The sequence below is a fragment of the Vanellus vanellus genome (genome assembly GCF_965231255.1).
Source record: "Vanellus vanellus genome assembly, chromosome: 9".
NCBI lineage: Eukaryota > Metazoa > Chordata > Aves > Charadriiformes > Charadriidae > Vanellus > Vanellus vanellus.
This window is the reverse complement of record NC_138914.1, coordinates 661,156-686,692: the sequence shown is the minus strand read 5'-3', so window position 1 is coordinate 686,692 and position 25,537 is coordinate 661,156. Positions and strand designations below refer to the sequence as shown.

The 25,537-nt window shown below is 43.8% G+C and overlaps 1 protein-coding gene and 1 long non-coding RNA gene across 2 annotated transcripts in view; one reads left to right on the top strand and one right to left on the bottom strand.

Moving 5' to 3' along the window:
* Positions 1-22,713, top strand: part of FHIT (fragile histidine triad diadenosine triphosphatase) — a 613,325-nt gene extending 590,612 nt beyond the window's left edge. The window contains exons 8-9 of the mRNA XM_082487872.1: positions 14,459-14,562; positions 22,407-22,713. Of these exons, the coding sequence (XP_082343998.1) occupies positions 14,459-14,560 (102 nt within the window). The 3' untranslated portion in view covers positions 14,561-14,562; positions 22,407-22,713. The remainder of the gene's footprint in view (positions 1-14,458; positions 14,563-22,406) is intronic.
* LOC309675545 lies at positions 2,150-15,633 on the bottom strand. Its single transcript, XR_014269508.1, has 3 exons — positions 15,479-15,633; positions 3,315-3,422; positions 2,150-2,683 (listed from the first exon to the last, which is right to left on the bottom strand). It is a non-coding gene; the product is annotated as an uncharacterized lncRNA (long non-coding RNA).
* Positions 22,714-25,537: the final 2,824 nt, after the last annotated feature.

Genomic DNA, 25,537 nt, shown 5'->3' with positions numbered 1-25,537 from the left:
GGACCAACCCCTACTTCTCTATAACCTCCTTTCAGGTAGTTGTAGAGAGCGCTAAGGTCTCCCCTCGGCCTCCTTTTCTCCAGACTAAACAACCCCAGTTCCCTCAGCTGCTCCTCGTAAGACTTGTGCTCCAGGCCCCTCACCAGCTTTGTTGCCCTTCTCAGGACGTGCTCCAGAATCTCAATGTCTTTCTTGTAGTGAGGGGCCCAAAACTGAACACAACTCGCACTTAAATGACATTATGTATTTTTATCAATTCAGAAGGAATCACAGAATGGTTAGAGTTGGAAGTGGCCTTGAAGATCATCTAGTTCTAATCTCCCTGCTATGGGCAGGGACACCTCCCACCCACTAGACCAGGTTGCTCAAATCCCCATCCAACCTGGCCTTGAATGCTTCCAGGGATGGAGCATCCTCAGCTTCCCTGGGCAACCTGTTCCAGTGCCTCACCACCCTCAGAGTAAAGAATTTCTTTTGAATATCTAACCTAGGTCTACCCTCTTTCAGTTTAAAACCGTTACCCCTCATCCTATTGCTCCACTCCCAGATAAAGAAAAAACAAGGAAAGCAAAAGGAGAGAGTCACGAGGTCCAGCTGTTGCCCTTCGATGCGGATAGGGAAGCCACTGACCAGCCTCAACCTATCATAGAGGCGTTAGATAACTCATTGAGATCACGCGGTTAGAGATCTGTCGTTCTACCCATGCTACACAATGCACAAGGTGTATTATGCAAAGTGTTCTTTACTTTACAGTTGCTATTTGTGTACCATAGTTGCATAGTGGTCAATAAGGCAATGTGTTCTCCTCTCCTTCCAGGCCTGTCAATAAATTTATACTTTTTCCAAGTTTGGTTTGTTGTTTTTTCTAAATTCAGACAGTTTAGAGTTACACTGATTGAGGTTTTCTTTCCTAATATAAGACGTTCAACCAAAGAAACATTCTTTAAAAACTCTAGTGATGGGAAATGTAAAGCAAATTTTTAAATTTGCTAATTGTAAACCCCTTTGTCTTTGGAGTGCCTCATAGCAGATCATTTCCAAGTAATTATTATGTGAAAAACGTAGAACCTTTTTTGGTTCATACATATATCGAAGAGATGCAGAGCCAATATAAAAAGAATTTTAATTGGTTTCAGATAGTAGCAGAAAATTATTTTCCTTCATTTGTAGAATAAAAAAAAATTAAGGTATCTCAGCTATTAAATTTGGGAAAGGAGCGCATATTTCAGTGCTGTAGTTACTCATGTGTGAAATACAGAAAAATGTTAATTGAGGTAGGCTTGTGAAGTGAAATTAGTTGCAAGTGGACTGTAGATGAGCACAGGGATTCCTAGGATGTTGCACCTCAGCCATACTTTGAGGTTAATTCATTAAAGATAATTGCAGTGTTAAATAGTTTCCTATAAGGAATTGCTGCTACAGCGGTCTAACACTTCTAGTCTGATTGAATCAAATGCTGATTATTAATATTCAGATTTATGTTATGCTTATTTATGTACTGGCCACCCTGATTACTTCCTTGACTGCTGCTAATCTTTTCTGTCAAGGGTGACAGCCCTTCAGCCACATGAAAATAAGGGCTTGAATGAGGGAAACTTCAGCAAGAGGGACTGCCTGTTCCTGTCCTTGTCTCCTTATCCACGAAGTCTGTGTTAAAAATAGGAGCAGTTGAGCAGTCTTTCAGAGTTTCATAGCCGATTAAATCCTCACCGATAACTCTAGAGTAAATGCGAATTATTTTTTGGTGTGGTTCTCCGAGTGGACTTGACAACACTTATGTACCACTGCACCCAAAACTCAAACAAATGGGCTCTGGGCATGGATGTAACAGTGGGTTTGCAGCCCAAATACCAAAGTGTGGTCTGGGTGCCTTTGGGACTTGAACGTGGCTTGTTGGACTCCAGTCAGCAAGACGGACCCATGGTCCTTGGGAGCAGGGAGAGGAGCTCTGGTCTTCCTGGCTCTGCCCCATCTCTCACCCGGCAGAGTGTGGCTGGACACGATATCCCTGCCCTCGTCCAGGAGAAAGGCAAACCAAACGATACAGGGTACGTTCTCCATTGTAAAAGCAGACTACCAAAGTGAGTTGGACAGATGTGAAAAGAAATGTTGTTTTACATCAGAAAGCCAAATAAAATGTATAGCCTAGTGCAGATTTCTTTTGCTTTCCTTTATTTATTACTGTGACATAAATGTCCTCTGCATCTATTTACTCTTACTTGGGGTCTCAAGCCCGCATATTTCATTTGCCCAGATGGCCTCCATCACTTTGTGAAGGATGATCTTTCTGTGCTGAAAAGGTATGTGTGCCAGGTCCCATGCATGTTATGACTTATTTATTGCCTCCCTGGCGGCACGCTGTCGCCAACAGGCGTATAATTAGAATAGCTCAGGCTGGAGACCTGTGGAAAGTCTGAGGACTTTCATAATTGGCCGGTGAGTGCTGTAGGCTCGTGCTCGAGTCCTCCACAGTTTCTGCTATCGGAAGCTCAAGCTTCTTTCCTCAGTGATGTATTTATCTTGTATTCTTATAAAAAGAGGAAATCCTTGCATTTTGGATCTGTTCTCGTTTGTGTTGACTTACTTGATGACTTGTTATTAGAAACAGCCGGCTTTTGCTTTTAGAGAAACTTCCAGTCATTTAAACAGAACAGCAGTGTCTCCTTCTTTTGGTGCTCCCACCCTGTACAGAAAGGGAAAAAGTGAAAAGTAAGAATAGGAGAAATGTTATCAGAAACAGCTAAGCCAACAGCATGATCCGCAAGTTCTGTGCATACTGTTATGATATCTGCAACATAATTATCAAGCTTAAGTTAATTAGACTAATGCTTAGAAAATCTGGCATGGCAGATTGTGGTAAGTAATTATATATACCGATTAAAAGATGTAATACACTGTGAGCAAAGGCAAAAAGAAAACTCCATTTGATACAGCCAGTGAACATAGACAATTAAGAAGTCAAGTAGATGAGCAGTGACAAAGATACCGAACTTTGTGGAAGATGATGGGCAAGATGCCAGTTTTCCAGTGAAACAGATTTTACATAGTATCAGTTAAACTTTTGTTTTATGAAAATCTATGCTACTGTTTCCTAACTGGAATATACGAAGGGCCACTTGCTTTTTGCATTAGGATTAGCTGACATGAATACAAGGGTATGTGCAAACAAGGATGTGACATTAGAGTACTAGTTTACATATATATAGAAGTTGTGTAAATGGCTTTTCTTAAAAGCAATTCACAAGATGTCATATGAGAAATAAAGCTGTGAAGACAGTGTCTTCTGCAATTAAATGTAATGTAATAACGCTTACGGGTCAGAATGAACGAGGAGAGCTTGTGCGCCTTTGTACACTTCAGTACGTGCACAGGCTAAACCCAGACTGAGAACACGATATTTTTTTGTGGATTTTGCTTGAAGGCTAGTTAAAAAAAAAAAAAAAAAGACTTAAAGAGAGGAGAGAAAAATGTAGCAATAGACCTTCTGTGGAGGAAGTTCTGGTTGCAAGGTACCCTGCTCTGACTTCAAATTGCGTCTGAATGAATAAAATTATTTTGCACGCCCTCCACAAAGTGTGTGTCTGTACAGCCTATTCCCCAATCAACCCCCTCCTGAAGAATGAGTGGGAAACCTGCAAATTCCTAGTCTGGCAAATTGGGATGAAGCAAGCCCATGCTAGATCCATTATCGCAGCACTTAATCCACAAGCATTTGCCCGAGCTTCTGGGGTAATGTACAGGCTCTTCTCAGCTGAGCCACGTGTTTTATTCGTATCTGCTGAAAACTGCTTTCATTTCTGTTGACCTCATTGTTTCCTAAGGCATGAGCAAACTGACTGAACTGAAAGCAAACAAAATTACTTCTTTGTCTCCGGAAACAGGGAATGTTTGGGTCGCTTTTCCTGGCTTCGTACCCTTCCTACCCCCATCCCCCCATGTTCATGCGATCCCCCATCCACGCAGGGTAGGACTCTCTGCAGCTCTGCAGCGTGTTCCGAGTCGTGCTGAGCGGAGGTGGGGATCTGCTGCCAGGGTAGCGGCACAGGAACAGACCTTGCAAAAATATTGCAAACAAAAAAAAGTCCTTGTGGCTTTTCCAGATGAATATTTCCAAAATGTCTGCGCTCAAAGATTTGAATATTAACTCTGTCCAAAAGCAACGGTACTGAAGCCTACGTGTTAAATACTAATTGTTATGCAAATGCTATCGATTCATGACTCTATACAGAAACATGGGGATGTCTGGGAGGCTGTAGCATGGGCAATGCCAACTGTTTTTTCCTAGGCAGTTTAATAAGATTTTCAATGTATTTTCATCAAAACCATCTTCCTACTAGCAGAAGCTATCAGCCTTAATTAACTGCAAAATCTATCCAGCTAAAATTAATTCTCCCCAAATTCACAGTCCCTTCACTGAAATTAATTGCAGAATATTGTATTCCCAGGATATTATGCCCTCCTTGTTCTTCAGCCTGGGCGTTATGTGGGTACAACTGTGGTCTTGGTTCTCAGAAAAGAATTTGGACGGAAGGCCAACATCGCAGGTTGGAAGAGGAGCAAACAGATTCTTCCTTCTCAAAGTGAAGGCAGCCTGTGCCCCTCTGCTCTCTGAAAAAGCCACTGTTGTCCCAGTCTGAGTTTCACCGAGTAAATAAGGGCTCCTGTGTCGGGCCCCTTCTCTGTGACTTTTTGCTCTAATTTGATTTAGTGTATGAGTTAAGAGGTTCATCTGAGGGATAAAGGAGCCTGCTTGAACAATACCAAACTGTTCCTCGCTCTTCCTCCTCTTCCCTTGTCTGGCTATTTCCACTAATGCTGGGAAGGCAATGCAGCAGGGACCTCTGGCACAGCTTACACCACTTGCGTCCGTTGGTCCCAAACAGAATCTTGGACCATATTCTGCTATGGGTAACATATCGTTGTGAAGTTTGTACAATAGGAAGAAAATAAATTGGGCAAAACCCCATTTGATGTCCCGTAAGGGAACTTCCCACATAAGTTTTATGGCAATATTAATTGACTGGAAACGCTGGAAGAAGTGGTTGACCATCTGAAATTTCCGATTCTGCTCCCATATCTGGCTCTAGAGCCATCCACTGCTATTATAACATCAAGAAGTGCAAGCCTCCGCTGGGTTTTATAAATATTCTAGACATTGAAGATTTTTTTTTCCTTTACTGCTACTTTAAAAGATGAATTTGCAGACTCTGGGGCATTTGCCCTTGACAAAGCTTGTCTGGTTCTTATGCCACTAGGTCAGTGGAATATCAATAGATTCTTAATGCAGTCTGTCTTTTAGAGTTTCTTTCGTTTCTCAGAGCAAGAGTAAATGTCATTCATATTGGCAGCTTATAATGGGAACATCGAGATACTAATTTTTAAAAATATACACAGCTTTTTTAAAATAGTCTTGCTCTCCCTCTTGTGTGTCTTCAGTGTGTCTATAGCAATTACAAGGTTAGATCTCCCTTAAGATGCTAGAAAAGGTCATTTTGTTGTCTTTTCTACCCCATGCCTCAGTGAAATATTCATGGTATGGCTCAGGTATTGGGATTGGGTTTAATGTTTCGTTGCATCGCCATCTGTTTTGTTGTTGCAGTTGTTGTTGTTTTTTCCCTTGGTGGGGGGTGAGGGAGCATGGAGGCGGCAGCGAGGGATGCTGGCATATGGGTCCAGGCCTGAGAGAAAAGATGAGCACTGAATCTGCAGGAAGAGAGTATCTCCTCTGTTCTGAGCTATTTTCTTTTTAACATTAAAAGTCTTTCTGGTGAAAATTATGCGTGTAGATCATCAGTGGTGGATAGGCTCTGTGTCTCCTCAAAGGCTGTGAAGCCACATTAAAGTAGGCTTTTACATCACATGTAAAGTTCATTCACAGAACTTAGCACAGGCATTGAAATAAAGCTCCTCACCGAGACAAAGGCATTAATAAGCTCCGAGGACATATTCAGGAGAGTTTTCCGGAGTATTGTGGTGCCTCAGTGGCAAAGGGCAGCACGGAGAAAGGCTAAACCTGCAAGGGGACGCAGGGTACCAGGAGGGCTTGGCTGCAGGTGCCCCAGTGCCCTGGCCACAGCCAGCCCCAGCCGGTGGTGGCACCACTCCTTGGCCGCCGGACCTGGGGACAACCGCGGTGAGACTGAGACCTAACGTGGAGAACATCTCACAGGAGGGGCAGAGTGGCTTTCTCAACAGCGGGCTTCTCATAGATGAGTTTTAAACTCCCTTGTGACTATTTTTACTGTAATGAGAGTGTTTGGCCCATAACGTTTTACCAGGATTTTTTAAATCCTTTTTGATCATCTTGCTCTTTTTCAGCATTTCCCTCTTACTGCTGTTGATTTAAATGTCATGACATTTTAAACATGACTTATTGTAACAAAACAGTATATAAAACAATATGCTGCATAATAAATGCAGCTGTATTTTTTGGAGTGAATGTTAAATGAGAGCAATTTATTCCTCAACCTATTTTAGTACCTCCTTACTAGAGGGTATTGGCTGCTTAAATCCTGGGGAGGCAATCTCAGAGGCGAGCTAGCCTTGCGTGTGCAAGGCTGAAAGCTAAAGAAGTATTTGAGGGATGCCTGGGGAAAAGGCCGTCCTGGGGATGCAGCTTCATCCAGGAGTCCCGTGATCCTGAGCGCTGCGGAGAAAGCCGACAGGGCCATCCTGGGAAGGTCTGTTGGCAGGTGAGGGGTCCCCTGAGAAGCACACACAAAAGCAGGCTTTGAAACCCCAGTGGTTTGCTTCAAGCATGTGGTATGTGTCATTCTAGACATCTGAGGCTCCTTAAAATCCTCCTGCAGCCAGTGGAGAGAGTGACTCAGAGTATGACTTACTCCAGGGCACATTGACTGAATGTTTTCTTCTTAATTTCAGAAGGTGTCGGAGGGGGAGAGGCGCGGGATTTGCTCAATAGGAATAAGCTAATTCCCAGAGAAGAAGAAATCTGTTCTCTGCTCTGGCCATCGTGGGCTCTTCCTGCAGCTCCCAGAGATGTGGTGAGGAGGGTGAAGCTCCCCCCAGGAAATGGGGACACACTCACGTCCCTCTGCGCACTGCACCGGCTCTGTGCCGATGCCGTGGGACCCGCAGCTGAGTTCCTTTGTGCTGGCAGAAAAATACAAAGAAAACAAATAAACTAAATCAAGCTCCCTAAGCACACGTGTGTCTTCCTTGGCATGTCATGAATCTTATTGAGTGCGCTCAGGGCACAGCAAGTATTTGTGTAAAGTTAAGAAGATTAGCAGGGGAAGTTCTGACTTTGAAACTCCCCGCGTCAGGAGCCAGAATACATCACCCTGATACAGGCACCTCGGGGTTATCTCTGCTCTTGGAGTGGGACACGCACATCGCTCTGCAGCTCTGACCTTTTGGGAAAAGGCTTTCAGTCAAGTAATACATGCACCTGCATGAAATTTTTGAATCACTGACTCTATCCTTGATTAAAGTGCTTTTCCTTGATTAAAAATAGCCTTTTTCCAAATGAGTAATGTTGCATGGCAGGCTGTGCACACAGGATAACGCTTCCTCCAACATTATCACATTGATGACATTGCCATTTCGTAGCCAGGTCTCTGTGCCACACGTTTTCTCGTGCAGGCAGCCCTCCCTAGCAAACGCCGTTAGGAAGCTCCCCACGGTCATCTACCTTTTCTTCCCAGGTGGGGAAGACTGCAGAGGGGTTTATGACATTATCTGCTAACTAGGAGGATAATGGGCATGGGAAAACGTATCCAAACACCTTTATAGAGTCTTGCCTTGATTCATATCAGACTGTAAATAGCAGTTCTCCAAGTCTTTGGCAGGACTTCGTACCCCAGTGGATATTCTTTCAAGTATCTCCTTTGTAACATGCTCACTTTCCAAGAATTTTATCTCGGTTGGAGCCAAACTGGAATTCTGTCAAGATTTGAGCTCTTCAGAGTGCAATCTACATATTTCACCGAATGGCAAATGTGTTTTCTATACAACTGTTGTTCTGCTCGTGGGCTTACTTGTCTTTTATACTTTCAAAAGCAAATTTCTTCGGATGCCTTTTATATTTATTCTTTTTCTTATTTTTGAATGCAGAATTGTTTGAAAGTAGTGTTTGTAGAGTTTATTTTAGCAAAGCACTTAAACATATATATGCTTAAGGGTTTTACTTAACCTTTATGTGTGTTCCACAATATTGTTTTCCTCTAAGTGCTTTGCTAAAAAAGGTGCAGCCACTCATATGTCTATGTGAAGTGTGAGGTTCAAGTCTTTCCCCAAAGCACAACAATAAAACTGAAAAAATATTTGCAGTCACTATGACAAAGAATAAATAGGAGAAAAAAACCCCACCACTCTAAAACACGGCTTTGATAAACCGAGATTCCTAATGGAATGTATGCTTTGTAGGAATAATAGCAGCAGCTGTGAGGTAGCAGTGTATTTCATGTGGCAGTGGTAAAATAATTGGAGAAGGATTTTCCAGTAGATAGTTAAAAACTGTGTTGCATGTAGAATGCAGGCAACTTAGGCTTCTTCTCCACCTCCTTAAATAACTCAGATGTAATGCAGCAAGTGAAAAACACCTCAAAATCAGGGATTTCTGATTCATGCAAATGCAGATACCGGTAGGATATAGAATCTTAAGCAAAGTCAGCAGATGAGAAAATTATAGGATGTGGGTTTTTTCTGCAGCGTTCACTGTAAATTAAAGCAATTAAATTACAGCAGTATTGTAGCTGTAATTAAATATGGAGATGGGCCCGGAGATGCGGAAAGCACTGAGCTGCCTGGGCTGCTCAGGCTGCGGCGTGGGAGCAATGGTAGGGGCGGCTCAGAAACGGGTCCTGACCCCGCAGCAGCTCAGGGGCAGCCGGGCCTCTTGCACCCTCTGTACACAGTATCTTGAGGTGGTCTCTCAGGTGGCCGAGAGGGAGCACGCCGTGCTTGCGCTCTGCCTGTGTTTTCGCCTTTCCTGGGGCCCTGCCCAGTTGCAGGGGGGTGCCCAGCTGGAGCGTACCCAGGGCTGGGAGCTCCTGTGGTGATTGGTCCCAGGAAGGTAAAAAAGGATTTAGGGCCATGTTGTGTCCGAGCAACCATATAAAGCAATCGCAGAATCCCTGAGAAGCTGCGCTGTGTTTCATCCGTTGTCCTTTCATTGCACATCGCTAGTCAAGTCGAGACTCAAACCACAGCTGAAGGCAAATGGGGTGGAGGCAGGAGACACGGACTGGCGTAGGAGGCTGCCCACCGAAGAGCAGAAACTCTCTTCAGCAAGACAGCAGAGGGTGAGGAAAGGATAGAGCATAGCAGGAGCTACAGATAATAGCAGTAAATGTCACATTTAATTACGTTGGGGGGTGGGGGTGGCAATGAAATCTTACTATAAGGATATAAGCTAAATATAAAGAGAAGTGAAAGGAAAGAAAGCACTGGGGGAAGAGAGCAAAGAGGACAAGGCCAGGGAGAAGAGGGCAAAGGAGGCAACTGAGGAATTAAGTTGATGCAAAGGCAGTACAAGAGGAGGTACGGATGGTCGGAAGTCGCCACCAGGACCAGGAGGAGGCCCTTAGTATCAGCAAAGGGCTGAGGAGCCATAGCCAGCTCAGTCCTTGAGCCTCCCCCGCCGTGGTGGGATGCTCAGGATGAAGCCTCACCACATCTGCTTGCTGCAGTGCAAGAGTGGGGGCAGGGATGTGCTGTGGGCGCGTGTTCATCACGTGGCTCCGGGTCCATAAGGGAGATGGAGCAGGAGGTACATGTAGCAGCCCTGGGATCGTTTTTGTCTCCAGTCTCTGGAAAAGGGTTACCACTGGAGAGAGGAGATGAGACTTTCAGGCTCCTCATGCTTCAGCTGTTAATCTGATGCTGAAATACCACTCTGCAGATTTCACCCAAGTGCAGGAATTAAGTATGGAAAAGATGCCTGGGTATTCCAAGGTGTATTGGTAATAAACACCACCGACTGAGCAATGCCTAATATCTGACCCAAACTGCTGGTAAAAATTTGGTTTGGGGTTTTTTGTTAGCTGCTGATTTTGATTATACATCTTATAATCACTTAAGCAGTTGAGTTTTGTTGTGTTGCAGCAGTTTGGCATAATTGCTCTCCATCACTGTGATTTTTCTTTTAGTTAAATGCATTGGAGGTTATAAACCCTTAACTATCAACAGTAAATATTCACGGAGAGTGAGAATAGTGCTAACTACCGTAAAAGCTTTTTTCCCAATACTTTTGGCTAGCGCTCTGTATTAACACAGGTTGCTTTTCTGTTGGTGTTATGGCATCAGTAGAATAGGCCATAATATAGATGTTACTTCAAACAACAGCCAGTGCTAGACCCAGGTCCCCTATAGTCTGCTGCATTGAGAATTCTGGGCTCCTCCGCAAAGGGCAAGAAGAAGAGGTTCCCCAATGCGAATGTGTTATAAAACAATACTGTGTTTCCCTTAAGAATTGCAGTGATAAAAACGCAGACCATTCTGCAGCACTAACAACTTTAATAAAACAACATAAAGCACAGCTGTCAGGTCTGCCAGCATCTCACACTGGGAGACATGAGTGAGAAAATGAACGCTTTTCACAAGCAGAAATATTCAAAGAGCTCCACTGTTTACAAGTAATCAAGACTGACAGTCATAGATTATTGGTGGAATAGCATTTTCTGCTTGAGGTGAAAGTAGAGGATAATTTATCAGGAAGCCCAAGAAGTCAGACATCAGTAATGATCTGCTTGAAGAAGGGCATATCTTAGAAATGGTGCATTTATTCGTACTGCAAGGCAAGAAGATGTACTAAGTTATAAACAAGAGTCGTAGTGCTTGAAGAATGTTGAGCAGATACAGTGTGTAATTTGCTGGGCAACTGCGATTAGAGAATTGACTAATGTGTGTCTCGGCGCTTGTCCAGAATATTAAAAGAAAAAGTTAGCATAACAGAGATTGTCTAAAAGAAATGTTCATTTTTACAGATGGATAGCTGGCAAATAGAGGTATTTTTTCCCTTTGCTTTGAGCAGAATCTTGGAGTGTTCTCCAGGTGCGGGACAGCATTGCTTCCCCTGTATCATCCAAACTTTCAATAGCATGTCAGATGTTTGTAAAGAAGCGCGGCTGGGACTTGCATGTGTGTGTGAATATGAACACACTCCGAGATACAGAAGTCTCTTAGAAACATGTATCTGCTGTTATGTTTTTCCCACCTGAGTTCTAAATCAATACAATGTAATACTGAAATATGTATGTTGTTTGTCCCTTAAAGTAGCCTTCAAACTCAGCCAAAATACTATGGATACTGTCTTAGCCTCTTTTTAAAAAAAAAAATAAAGTAGCTCTTGCTTATGGAGGCCCTCACATGAAGACCTGAATTGGGTTGAAAAGTTTCTTACATAAGAACACATGAAATAACCAGGTGAGACCAAACCCACCCATGATCCCAATACCTTGTCACCACTGGAGACCGGTAACAGATGCTAAGAGAAGACAAGTGCACCGCTGCGCCTGGAGCGCTCTCCATTGTGCTCTCCAGCCTCCATTAATTTGTGGCATCCAGAATCCATGAAACAGAGGTGGTATCATCAGCCCTTAACTTCTCATCCGTTTATGGGTGCTGTTGATCTTAAACCTGTGTAACTTTTAGCGTCCAGAACATCCTCCAGCAAGGTTATCTGCAATTTAAGTATTGTGCTTCAAAGCGACTCTACAGTTTGGCTTGTACTGGAGCTGCAGGATGCTGGTGGCAGAGATGGGTACGCACCTGCCAGAGACAGTTTTTCAAATCTCCACAGTGGTGGTTAGATAATATCAGAAACTAAGTGGCATTGGGGTGATAATTGCGTATTGCTCTTCAGAAATTACTGACACAGCAAGAGGTTTGAACGCAGAACAGTCCTGGGGTCCTGTTTGGGTAGACGTAGCAATTTTATACTTAAATCATCTATAAGTCAGTTGAACAATGAATACGTTAGCCGTGGCAGTGATTTAACACCACAGTCTGTTGTTCGTCATACCCAGTGTGTCCACAAAACGTGGATACGTCTTTTCAGTATGAGCGGCACGTGAACGCCTGCCGCGTCGGAGCGCGGTAAGGCGGCGCTGAGCGCTTTTACGCCAGGCTGGGGCTTGCTGCGTGGCACTGCGCGCTGCGTGCCGGCAGCCAGCACTGCTGAAGTAGGTTGGGTTTCCAGGCTAGTTTCGGAATTCATTGCTGCTCCCCATATATCTGTTTTAACCTTAAGTCAAAGATTGATTATTTTTAAAGGTTAGCAGTTGGGTAGCAAAAGAAACCCTCTCCTTTGCCAGCATCAAGAAGTCACTATGGGCTGCGACTTCACACGGTTTTAATTTAGACAACAACAATGGCCACTTCAGGATATGCCTCCTTATTACTGTTCACTTCAGTTTCTTTGAGCAGGGGAAATAAAAACTACAAGGCTGATCTCCACTTTACTAGTCTCCTCCTGGAGTTAGCTCTCACCTGGGTTGTGCAGAAACAGGATAGCGAGGGAGAACAGCAGCCAAATCGCGTCACTAAAAGCATTTCTTGCAGGTTAAACAAGGAGACCTTGAGGAACAGGGGCTGCCCTCCCTTGCCTTCTAGCTGTTGCCTGCTGTATCTCCTGCTGATGCCAGGTCGAATGAGCAAGACATTGCTTTTTTTGAAAAACAGCTCACACCTCAGACAGACAATTGATTTACCACCACTTGGCTTGTCCTGGTGCATCCTCTTGTGACGTGTAAATGCTCACAGTCCATGGAAAGTACAGAATGATGTATGCTGTTTCCTATAACTCCTCCCGTTGCCAGCTCAGCTGTGGTACCTGTGCACTGCATAGGTGTGTACAGTGGGTGAGAGCAGGCGCGGGGACACAAAGGATGCGTGTTGACGGACACAAAGGTTGCACGTTGACAGTGTACGCGCTGTACCGGTTCCTGGCTTTTCAATCTTTCTCTATAATTTGGTAGCATTATTACAAGGTGGATTTATAACACACCTAGAGCTAATGTAACAATGAAGATTAGTCCTCTACCAGTCGAACAGTAATACACTTTAATTTGCCCACAGCTACTGTTTCGTATTGGCATGAAAGGAAATAGCTTTCTAATGCAGCCTCATCTGCTGAGAAGGGAGAAATCTGTGCTGCAGAATGTAAAACTACGTAGGGCTATAGCTGGCAGCAAAATTCAGAGTAGGAGAAGCACAACACAAATATAAGTATCTGTGAGCTGGATGTATGCTAACAATGCTAGTGTGTTGCTGAACACGCCATATACAGTAATGCAGTTTGCTTGGCAGGTTCAATATTGTTTCGTCTTTGTTTTTTCACTGCTTCATCTTCTGTACTAAAACTTGTCCAGGAATAAAAGGTTATTCGTTTCCAACTTTGTTTGTGACATTAACAAAAAGTCGATATTATAATGTTCCTCAGAAGCCCTGATGCTGTTAATACAATCTGTGTCGTGCTCTGTACCTGGAGACACACTGGAAATCTCAATACTTAATGCATTAATGCAAATGTTTCTGATGTCTGTTGTAAATGTAGTCTTCCCTTGAGGAGTGTCAGGCATTCTTTGAGTGGACGTCTGTACAAATAGTCACTCAAGTGCTGGCATGCTATATTTACCATAAAATAGAACTCCCCTCTTCTAAAGAGCAGCAAAACCCTAAGCTTCTCCCTTCTTCTGGAGGGGCAAAGGATGTATTTGAAATTGTCATGTCTGGGATATCTCTTAATACTTACTGCATATGGGCTAGAACTTATTTTTGTGGGCATATTATGCAAGCTAGATGCAAAAATTAAATATTTCACATACTTTTGATTTTTTCCCCAGTAAATCATCAATGAAATATAGTAACGCTTAAAATAGCAGCCTTTGTTTCTAGACCAGGGATGTGTCTCACTTTCAGCAAGGGCAAGGAAGGGCTAATAACTTGCATGCGGAGGGGGAATGTATCTCTTCTGAAAACTACTGATAAAAACTGCTGGTGGGAAACAGCTCCAACAAGGCCTTGTTATCACGATAGGTCTTTGATGGGAAAGGTGGCCCCATGGGCAGAGGAAAAGCCAGAGAGAAAATTTTACATTCATTACTGACAAGATGCCCAGGCAGCTTCTGCCCAGCTCACTGCACGGATGTAATGGGCACTTCAAAATACCTGTGTCATCCTCTTACCTACCAGCTTTGCATCAAAGACTCACAAGGTGACTCACAAGGTATCTGACCATCAACTCACTGCCTATCAATCACCCTGGCACCTTGCGTTATCATCATAAATCCGTCAGAGCCAGTTAACTACTGTCACCACTCTAAACCAGTAACCTTCACCCTTCATCTCTACATCACCAGGTCCCTCCGTCCCACGGACACATGGAATAGTTGGATTAGTTGCATACAGGCATGCCCTGAATTTGACGATAAAACTGGGAAAAAGAATATCAACAAACTGTTTTGTTTTTTTTCTTCTTCCTCCCTCAAAAAAGTTGCAACAACACGACAAAGAGGATTCCTCTGACAAGTGGAGGACAGAAGAAGAAATGGCAGCTGAAGCGGCAATTCTGAAGAAGTATTTTCAGGAAAATTAAAGGTAATGATTTACTCGTTAACTTACTTCAGCAACACCCAAAACTCTGTTCAGTCCTCCATAGGCTTTTTAAGGACAGGGGGAGAATATGTAGAATTGAACAAAAGAAATGAAAGCTCTTAGGTTTGCATTGTTTCCAAAAGAACGCAGCACTCCAACAGTGGCTGAAATAATCGGCACCATCCTAGAGCATTTCGTTTCCGGACAGCAATAAAGAACATATCTAGAAATCAGAATCATCAGCAGTTACTTAAGAGGGATGTCTAACCTAACACATCCTCCCTGTGGTTTTAGAACAGAAAACAGCCTTGGTACCTCTATGATGAGTTAAAAACGGCTGTGTCTGTGTACACCCAGATATGCATATACACCTTGACATACAAAATCCCAGCAGAATTCAGACTATAGAGCGGATAAGAAAATGCTAACTTCGTTTGACAAATCTTAAATCATCTGATCAGTTCAACTTTCAGAATTAAAGCTGCTGGAAAACTGCCTGTTCTGCTAAATTTTCCACTGGCCCTAAAAGAAAAAAAGATTTGCAGGGAGGAATAGAAAAAACACTTGGCAAACACTAACATTGGTGCTCTAGAAATTGAGAGGTTTTCATTTTGTACCTGGAGTCCCAGAAGCCAGATTCTTCCAGTAGAAATGAACTGGCCCCCAGAGATCAATATGAGTTACACTGGGCTGTATGCTGCTGCAATGATGCCAAAAGCTCCCTCTCCCCAGTTCCCCATATGTGTTTTTGCCAACACCCAGCACTCTCGTTTCTCTGTCATTTCTTACTGTTTCATATTTCTTCCTCTGAAGAACTGAAATCTCATAAATAACCCTCCTCTTTGCCTGTGACTCACTGCTTGCAGCCCGCTTGAGACATCTTGAGCTAAACCGCACAGTGTGCGTGTGGCACACTTACGTGGCGGCTCTCGTCGCCCATGTCATTCCGCCATCTCCATTTCGGCTGGTTCATCACACTCTTTCCTTTCCATTTTTTCTTGCGTGATGACGGTGCTCTTGTCTTCTCCAGTCAAATTAGTTGTGTGAACACTTCTGTGGACTGGCACAGAGAAAGCTGTGTAACGTGCGTAAATCCCATCTGTGAAGGAAACTTGGCCTCAGAATCATAGAATCATAGAATGGTTTGGGTTGGAAGGGACCTTAAAGATCATCTAGTCCCACCCCCCTGCCCTGGGCAGGGACACCTCCCACTAGAGCAGGTTGCCCAAGGCCCCGTCCAACCTGACCTTGAACACCTCCAGGGATGGGGCAGCCACAGCTCCTCGGGGCTGCGCCAGGGGCTCACCGCCCCCACAGGGAAACATTTCTTCCTCATATCTAATCTAAATATACCCTCTGCCAGGTTGAAGCCATTCCCCCTCACCCTGTCAAATCTGGGAATCTGGGACCTAGGGACCTCCAGGGTGTGGAGCAGCAGGGTTTGGACTACACAGTCAGGTTTCCACAGTGGCTGCCGGGTTTGTATTTAGACACTCGCTTTTCACGTTCTCAGAGATATGCGTGTCAAAACTGAATTACTCGGCCAGAAAGAGCATACCCTTAGGTAATGCAGATGTAAGCACTCTTCTCTACTAACAGAGGCATTATGTAGTACTTCATCTATGGCATAGCAGCAAATGAACAGTACTTAGGATAAAATGGCACATCCCTGTTCCAATGTGATGTTGTTCCCCTTTATATATTTGGTGGGGTTTTGGAGAGGTTCTTTTAGTCCAGTTAGAAATGAATTTGAAATACTTTCCTGTGGAGATTCTCAAAGGGGTTGGAATTAAGTCCCCATGTATCAATAAAATGTTCTTGGGCTCTTCCGATACTAAACACAAAACTGGATAGATGGTATAGATTCATTCCTGTAAGCAAATTCCTGGACTTTCATTTCCATTTGTTATGAAAATAAAGCAGCATGTGTCCACATGGATGACCTCTTGATAAGTTCCCCGTGATATTAAGGTCATCACCTTTCCTAGAACACACTGGTAAATTAAATCTTACTGGCATCATTATCATGAGACTGTTTTGCCTAGTACAGGCAGTCCTTCCAACTCTTGATTCTCGATAGAAGGCATCGCTGCCAATCTCTTCTCTCTGACATTGTTTTGCTTCTGAGGTTTAAGGCTCTAAACCTGAGATAAAGGTATATCTGAGCAACTTCTGAATTTCTCAACCTTTAGCTGCTCTCTTAACCTTGCTTCTAAAGTGATGAAGATTGAAAACTTTTGGCAAATTATCAAGGCTGTGTGCATTCTTCTTCAAAGCTATTTTTGTTTTTAACCTACAAAGGATTTATTTTGCCATTTGTAAGTTTACCTGGATGCTATTTGACTTGAGTTTTTTCATGCAGCACGGGGAAAGTCAGAAAGAGCTGAATGTGGGTGTTCTGGAGCCAATAAATGGCAATTTTTAAGGCCTCATGCATTATTTTTCTACATAAATCTTTTGTTGAGAGAAGCCCAGCTCAGCTAGATTAGCCTGGACAGACTGAGCTGTGCTTCAGAGCTTTCCCAGCTACCTTTACATTTATCGCAAGTCTTCACCAACTGTGACAGCTCCTATATGACTTGGCCAGGTACAGTAGCACCTTTTGCCAGTGTCTGTAGACTATCTGAGCAAGGAGGACTTGCAGGTGACTTCTTTTTCCTAAGAAATACTTGAACAAGGCAAGAAGCTCTCGATTGTCTTCCTACTACATTTGCTGGCGCTGATTCCTCTTGGCTGGTTGGGTAGCCGCAGCTGAGTGCTTCTACACCAGTCCCCAGATGATCAGAAATATCCAGCCACCTGCTTAAAGAAATGCACCCCATTTAGCCTGGCTAATTTACACTCTTAAGAAAATAACTGGCATACAATAAATCAGTCGTGTGTACAAGTGCCTAGAGCAGATGAGACTGAAATCAGTGAGTGAATCTGTGTTTGGCGCGTGTTTCTAGTCTTACACTGCATGTCGCCACACCACTGTATCCCGTCTTATTAGAAGGGTTTGTCACTTCTTGAACACCATGAGCACGTGCGGGCTCTGCACTGCTGCTCGTGCTGCTGTGTCTGAAGAGCTCAAGTTTGGCAGAAGTTCACGTGGCTGTGGAGGGCAAGAAAGGGAAAAAAAAACTTTCTGTGGGAAGGATATTTAATGTATAATTGCCCCAGTTAGTCACTCTCTTGCTTAAGTAGCTCCAAGGTTTGACCTCTTTAGGAGCCATTCCTCATTCAGTGTTGACTGTCGTATGGTCAGTTGTGTTTGATAACTGGTCGCTCTTTGAGGTGGATCCAAAGGGAAAGAGTCCTTACTCAAAGAGCAAGATTTGGTGCAGCATCTTAGTTTCCAAGCCTATTTTCAGATGCACCTTTTAAATTTTCTAACTATCTATAGCTGGATAAGTGTTTTGATAGTCTGTTTTGTGCATTTTAAATTACACATGCCAGCAGAAAGGCTAAAGATTAAAAGAGTTACTAACCTTCAGATAGTATATAAAAAATGTTTCTCTTCAAAGGCAGTTTCACTTTGTGGTGTTGTTTTGAAGAAAGAACCAGGCTGCACAAGTTTCAGTAGAAGTTTTCCTGCTTTATGTATAACTGATGTAATACTGTTATACCATTAGAAAAGTAGTCAGTCTTAAGTCTGTCAAAATGTCCCTTTGCATAGAGGGGTTGACAGTGACGTTCTGTTGCCTAGTGCTTTTAGAGTTTCAAATATTCAATAGCTTTTAATTGCTTAACCATCTGAATATTTTGTGTCATTCAACATGCAAAATTCATTTCAAAATCTCCCAAATAATGCAGGCTGCACACGGGTGCAGGATTTCTGATGTTAATTCCCCCCTTCATCCCCAGTCCGGCAATGTTTCTGGAGAATACAGTCTTTTCAACTTTGTCAGAGAATATGAATTTTATTCTTTTTTTTTTTTCCCCACTGTGAAAGAGAGACTATCTTATTCTTTAAGAGCACTCATCCTGCCTCACAGCTGCCTCTTCTGCACCAAGATCTCAGTGTGTGTGAATTGATGCTGTTCTATTGACTTCAGCAGGGAAATTACCACTGTTAGCAGCAGCTGGCCAGAGGGAATTTAAGCTGGCAATTTGGCTGGCATCTGGTTTTGCTCCAGCACCTCGGACAATCCATGCTGCACGCGTGAGAGCGAGCACCAGAGCAATCCTATCTCCTATAATTTAGGCAAGTGTGACAAGATGGCTTGCAACACCCTTCTTTGGTTGCTTTACTGTAAGAAAAGCCCTCCTATTACTTCTGGTGCTTTAAACTGAATAAAACACAAAACGTTTATGCCTTGGAGTGGATTTGTCACACGTGCCGCGTGGTGAGAACACAGCCAGTCTGCACCAGAAGATGCTGTACCTGGGCAGTATGGACCCCAGGGCAGGTTGTCTCCTCGGTGGATGCCACAGTGACAACAGAGACATGGCCAGAGATGTTTTCTGTGATAGATGCTCCCCCACTGTAGGAAGCCTGTTGGCGAGCAGAATCAGCATGCAGTCATGGAAAACACAGCATGCTGTGGCTCTGGTGTATGGGGCATGGGAGCAGGGGAGAGGGCGCAGCAGGCAGGGACCCCTCAGTCGCGGCAGCCTGGCTTTAAAAGCAGGGCAATTTTTTGAGTGCTTACACTGGAATAAGACTCAAGGGCGCGCCTGATCCTGGGGAATTCCTGGAGAGCATTGTCGAGAGCTGTTCATGGCTGCACTTAAGAGCTGTTTGCATATAATCCCTAAGTAAATACACATCCTAGTAATCAGCTATAGATTTCTCTGCACTCCAGACTTAAGTGCTATTAATTATATCCCCCACTCAGAAGCCTCCAAGAACCATTAATTAGCGAGCAGGAGCGGACAGTTTGCTTGACTGTGTGAAACTGTTATGACCTGAGTGAAATATAAGCTTCAAAAGAAACATGGTTTATGAAGGTCACCTTGGAAAACATCATAACAATCTGTCAGGAGAAGAGAATGCAGCACTCCAAGTGCGCGTTGCAGTGTGACATTATGCTTTAAGTAGTTGGAAATAGCAAAGAGAAGATGGATCAGATCATAGGTCTATGCTTTTTCACCCAAAATTCTGTTTTTTCTGCAGTAAGTACATATAAAGTAATCTTTTTGACATTTCAGTGGAATGCAAGGAAAGTTAATATCAACAGAAATCCAATAGACAAACATAATCTGGCTCTTGTTGGTTATTTTTGAAGTGTAAAAACATCCAGACCCACCACGTCTGCAGCAGGGGGAAGGTTTATGCACAGGAGTGAGTTAAATTATCTCTTCAAGGGAAGATGTAAACAGCCAGAAGTGGTGCGGTGACTGTGTACAGCAGTAATACCTACCCTAGAAGGCTTAGGGCAAAAGGATTCCCCCAATAAATGCGGTGTGCTATTGCACAGCAGTCTCAGAACGGAGGTTGATTATTTTTCTGATTGAAGCATATCGTTATTCTTATGAAAACAAAGCTGCGACAGAGTTAGTTATGGTTATAACTGAAATATCTTCCTCTTGTAGGAGGCCAGCATAAACATAATGCCCCCCTCACAGCTATTCCGGGGCTCTATTTTGAGGCTGTAAGTAGTGCTGCGCGGAAAGTTATACACCTCATTCTCCGGACTTCCATTTCCCTATAGGTGGCCATTTAATTCAGCTGTAAAGAGCACATGAATTCCATACGGCACTGCTTGGGTCCTGTAATTATAGCTACAGTAGAAACGTCATGGCCAGAGACACAGACAAGATTGTACCACATAAAGGCAAAACAGCAAATGTGTTACTGTTAGCAAAGAAAGCTGACAGAGAGCCAGATGTTCTCCAACTTGCACATCCAGCAGCTTGAATGCTTACCTGGGCTATCCATCAAATACCAGGTATTTTCAGTCTGATCCTTTCTTGATTCATCATTAGGCTTTATGTGTGTCACGTTGTACGAGAGGAAGACGGGGAAAGCCAAGCATAACTGATGGACATTCTGTCCTGGGACCTGGGATAAAAGAATCATGGTACAGGACAATGCTGAGCTTCAAATAAGGATGATATTGCTGTGGTCAAGTACTTTTATACCCAACTCTGTGCTAAAATGTCCCTAATCTCTTGCCCCCAAAGCTGCAAAAGGATGCACTCTCTAAGCAGCCAGACCCTCCTTCAAGCAGACTCACAAAACATGTGCCAAGTAATTTACAGGCTGCCATCAAACTGTCAGTCAAGAAGGGCATACAATGGAAACTGTTGCTCAAAATGCCATCAAAAGGGGAAACATATGTTTCAGTGAGAAAAGACAATCAAACAAAGCATTGGGCGGTTGGGGAGTTGCAGCCGCAAAAGCAGCGAGGAGCCAAGCCTCATACAGCCGCGGGAAACAAGTTCGGGGGCCGTGCCCTCGTCTAACAGCTTTGTGTTTAATAAGCTGACATAATTTTCTGAGTATTGAAGCCAGCTCTAAACATGCTCTGAAGTGAAGGTACAAAACTGAAGATACCAAGCAAAAAGCCCACTTCACGCTCAATTATTAGCAAAGGTTGGTATCGTGTTATCCTACTGCTGTAGCTGCTGCATAATAGAACTGCCCAGAGAGACACTCTAACCAGCAACTCCAACGTGACCTCAAAGCTTAAAAGATGCCTTTGTGTTAGTTTCGGTATCTAGGCTGTGTAGGTGGAAAGGCATTAATAACTTCTCCAGTAGTAGTTATTTGAAAAAGGAGGGGGGTGATGGACATCTTTGGAAATATATGGACTGAGCGTGCTTGAGGCTCCGTTGTTTGCCAGGATGTCACTCACTACACAAAAGGACAGGTATGTGCAGGGGTAAACCCAAATGCCCGGTCTGTGTTGGCACCCGGGGCTGCTGCAAGCCTCCACTTAACGCTGCAACGACAACTGCACTGTGAGTTTGTGAAGGGATTTCGCACACAGTTTTCAGAGCTGCAGTCGGCTTCAGTTGTCAGACTCTCAGCATTTCTATTTCTCTGCTTCAGGAACACCTTCCACGTCTGTCATGGCACCTATCACAGGTCTTTTACTAGGATGGGCCACCAAGAGATGCATAAAATTTGAGCAGACGTAGGAAGAAATGCTCCTGTTCATTCTTCAGTGCCTGAGACTGGGGGCATTTTCAGGGTGCTGGTCCCAAATCACCGGTGTGTAATAGCCTGGCAGTAGCTAGGCTCCCACCGCAGGGTCAGGATGGATGAGGATATACGAGAGGTGATGATTTTGAAGAGCATTTGCAGGAGCTTATATAAGAGATCACGCACCCCAAAGACTCTTGCATGAGATTATTATAGCAAAATTGATTTGAAGACTAAGAAGCTGGATTTGATGACACAAGATGCCCTCTCTAATCCTTTGTTCCTATGACTAGTGGTCAAAAGAGCCGGGGACTGTGCTGCCTTACTCAGGGACATCAGAGGGGTGGCTTCACTTCATGTTTGTTTTTCACAAAATGATCCTGACCTCCTTTGGAGGCTGCTTTGTGAGTTAGGAATGAAACGCACAACATGAAAGGCAGGCGTTAGTATTATTTGGAAGCGAACCATATTGAAAAAGTAGATAATAAATCAAACAAATGCTCCTCTTTCTTGCTCTGATATGTAATTTTAAAATAGTTTTGTGTGAGGATTTTCTCCTTTCTCTATCACACATGCTATAATAGGAGCTGAAATGTGCTGTATGTGGATTTAACACCGAACGTTTTCTTTTGCCCACCGCTGTCAGTGTTTCCTGTTGGAACACAGTAATGAGCACCTAACTCGTTAGCAATAAACAGCCTTACATTTTGTCATACTAACAAAAAATCAAAGATACTGTTATATGTAACTATCTGTTATGTTTGATATTTCTCAGGTAACAAAGCGTTTGAAAAACATCCCGTGACACAAGAAACTCCCCAGAAAGACAGACGTCATGCTCCAGTTCTCAGTGGCCCTGGAGTTGCAGCTGAACAGTTTTATTATGTTCTACAAATATGGGATTCTTCCATGAAAAATTTTATTGGACCTTTGGATATCATCAAGGTTGAATTTCAGCTAAGACAACTAACAGCACTGATTCAAAATATCGCTCTGTGTAGTAACTCATATTTTGCTGTATTGTGTACTTGGGAAAAAATCTTTTTAAATTGTCCCTTAGCCTAAATTGAAATAAAGTGCTAGCGAAATCAGGTAGCTACTGTGTTTAGGTACATTACAAAGTGTTTACTCCATGTTGTGCTTTATGAGATTTGGTTATTGTATGTGGGCTATTACATCATAGAAAAATTAGATCTTTTAGCAGTATGACAACTCATAAAACCCAAGGCTTTGTTACAGACGAGCCAAGATAAACTTGGAGAGCTGCCGTTTTGTCAGGTAAGGTAGTATAACAAGAACTGTAATACTTCTTAAGATCTTTCCTTTTTCTGTTCCTTTTAATGCAGCGTCATAATGTTTCTGGAGCTTAAGGTGATACAAACACTTCTGCAAATCAACGAGCACGTAAAGCTGCTAATGGGATAGTAATGACATTAGGGTTAGACTGGCACGAACATCCTGCTGGCAGCAACAACCAGCATGAGTGGGAGCCACCCGTGTGGAACACTCCCTGGGTAAGAAACGCCACGTTCAGAGCCCCACCATGAGTGAGTTGTTGATCACTAACGTGTAATAAAGAAAAAAAGAAAGCCAAACAACAGATGGAAGAGAGAAGAAATGAGTCTGCAAGATACGCATGAAAAGAGCACCCGTAATCTTGCTCTTGAGTTGTGAGGAAGCGACACCTGAAGCTTTTTGTGTCCCCTGAACTCAGGATGAAAATGTGCCAAGTCTTTCAGTAAGAGCTGTGTTGAGGGGGGCTGTAGCGTGCAGAGTCTACCCAAAGGCTTGAGGAAGTCAGGGTCAAGTCCAAACCAGAGCCTGGCAGTGCTTTGCACGCCCGGCAGCACGGTGTGGTCACTGTCCTGAACAAATAAAAATGCTTCAAAATAGTCTGTCCTAAAGGCTCGCGGCCTGACCTGAAAAGTATGAAAACGCTCAATGTGCAAACTCATATAATTTTCCCTAAGTTTCTCTTTGCAGAGGAATTCAGTCTGTTGGTTTGAAGTCTTTGTACTGGTCAAATATAAATAGAAATACCAGAGCAAAATCACCGATGTTTGAGTCCACATTTTATTGTGGTGCTGTTAAAATATTGCTCCTGAAAAGCAAGTTAAATTCAAAGATTTGCCATGACCCAACGTGACCACCGACATCTTCCATTAGCCCCTTTAAAAACTGTACAGATTTTAACGCTATTTCTTTTTCCATGAGGAGTAAATGAAAAGTACCTTTTGATGGTGTCTGCACTTTTTAGACCCTGAACAAGGGCTGAATAAACAGGAAATGAAGGTCAAGGGGCAAGAAGTGACAGAGAAGAAAAGGTGAGTAGTCAGGATGGTCAAAGATGCTGGAAAACAGGCGAACACAAAGGGTTGTCTTTTTGCACTTTAATATTTAAAGCAGCTGTGATTTCACAAGAAGGAAGACAACAATTGTGCTGCTGGGGGAGCACTAAAAGGAAAACCTGAGCATTGGTTACATTTGCAAGGTATTTCCAAACCTGATGCTCAGCGGCTTCCTTAAAGTATGGAGTACGCTGTATTAATTCTGTAGCCTGTGATGAGTGGGCGCTGCGCCAACCATTTTGCACGGGGGCTGCTGAGCAGATGAGGGCTGAGCTGTATGGAAGATTTCATTTGTGTAAATGAGGAGGCCGTTATCACAGCACTAAAGGTCCTGTTTTTAAAAAAAGCCTCCTGTGGCATTATGCACAAAACAACCTATTTATGCAGCATGAAAATATTTATGTGCTTCGCTCCAGCTTAAAAGGGGAATTTGCAATAGATGAGGGACATGAGAAAGGATTGGAGTGAGAGATAAGGAGAGATTAGAAAAGACAGATCATGAAGTACATGACATCCTGCAGCAGTATGTGGAGTAACCCCCCCTTTTTTTAAGACCTAAGCCTTGCGGATGGTGTCTGGATCATTCATACACTTCCTATAGACTTAATTTTCCACAGGCAGGGCGCTGCATACAAAGATGCAGTTGCTGGAAATGTGAGAATCCGTTGTGCCGAAGGCAGTGATGGTCTTTGTAACCAACTTTGTCCTTTCCAACCTCAATCGCTTCCCCCACTGGGGTCATGCCCAGGGCTTGCCTCTGTGCTGGGGGATGCTGCGGAGTGCTGAGCTCACCCGTGCAGGGGCTCAGATGAACATCTTGCAAGTGGAGGGGTCCTGATGGGATGGCTTCATACCAGGATAGAGCTAATTGTGCTCGCTGTTACACGGCTCAGACCCTCGTTCCCTGCCCTTATGCACAAGCAAGTTTCCCGGGTTTTTTCAATTACTGAAAATTTGTTTTGCTGAAGTGAGCAGTTCCTCCAAGGGGCTGCGGCGGCTATGCCTGTGTGCCTCTATTTTCATTAGCAAAACAGCTGCGGTTCAGCCACTGTGCCCTTCATTGACTTTTGTAGGACAAGGCTGGGAGTAGGATGTGGCTCCACGTGCCCTCTTCCCCCTGCCTACCTTGAAAAAGAAATTGCAGAAGAGCTTTCTCAGGCATGGTTATTCCCATGGGCAGGAGAACGGCCAGGTTATTGGGAACACACATCTGATGGGGACATCCTGATGGGGCTTTGAGCAACCTGGTCTGGTGGAAGGTGTCCCTGCCCATGGCAGGGGGGTTGGAACTGGATGATCTTTACGGTCCTTTCCAACCTAAACCATTCTGTGATCCTCAGCCCATGCACCTGGTCCCTGCCATGCCAGGTAGTCCTGCTGGATAGTCCCATTTGAAGGCCACCTGGGAGCCTTATGCAGGTACGTTTTCAGGGCTGGGCAAAGAACATTAGGAATGAGTTCTGAAGGCTTTGCCGTGGCAGCAGCACGGGCCCATGTTGTGCTGTGCAAGGTCCCAGACACCCACCTTCCGTACATCCCTGCTTGGTTTTCGTGTGTG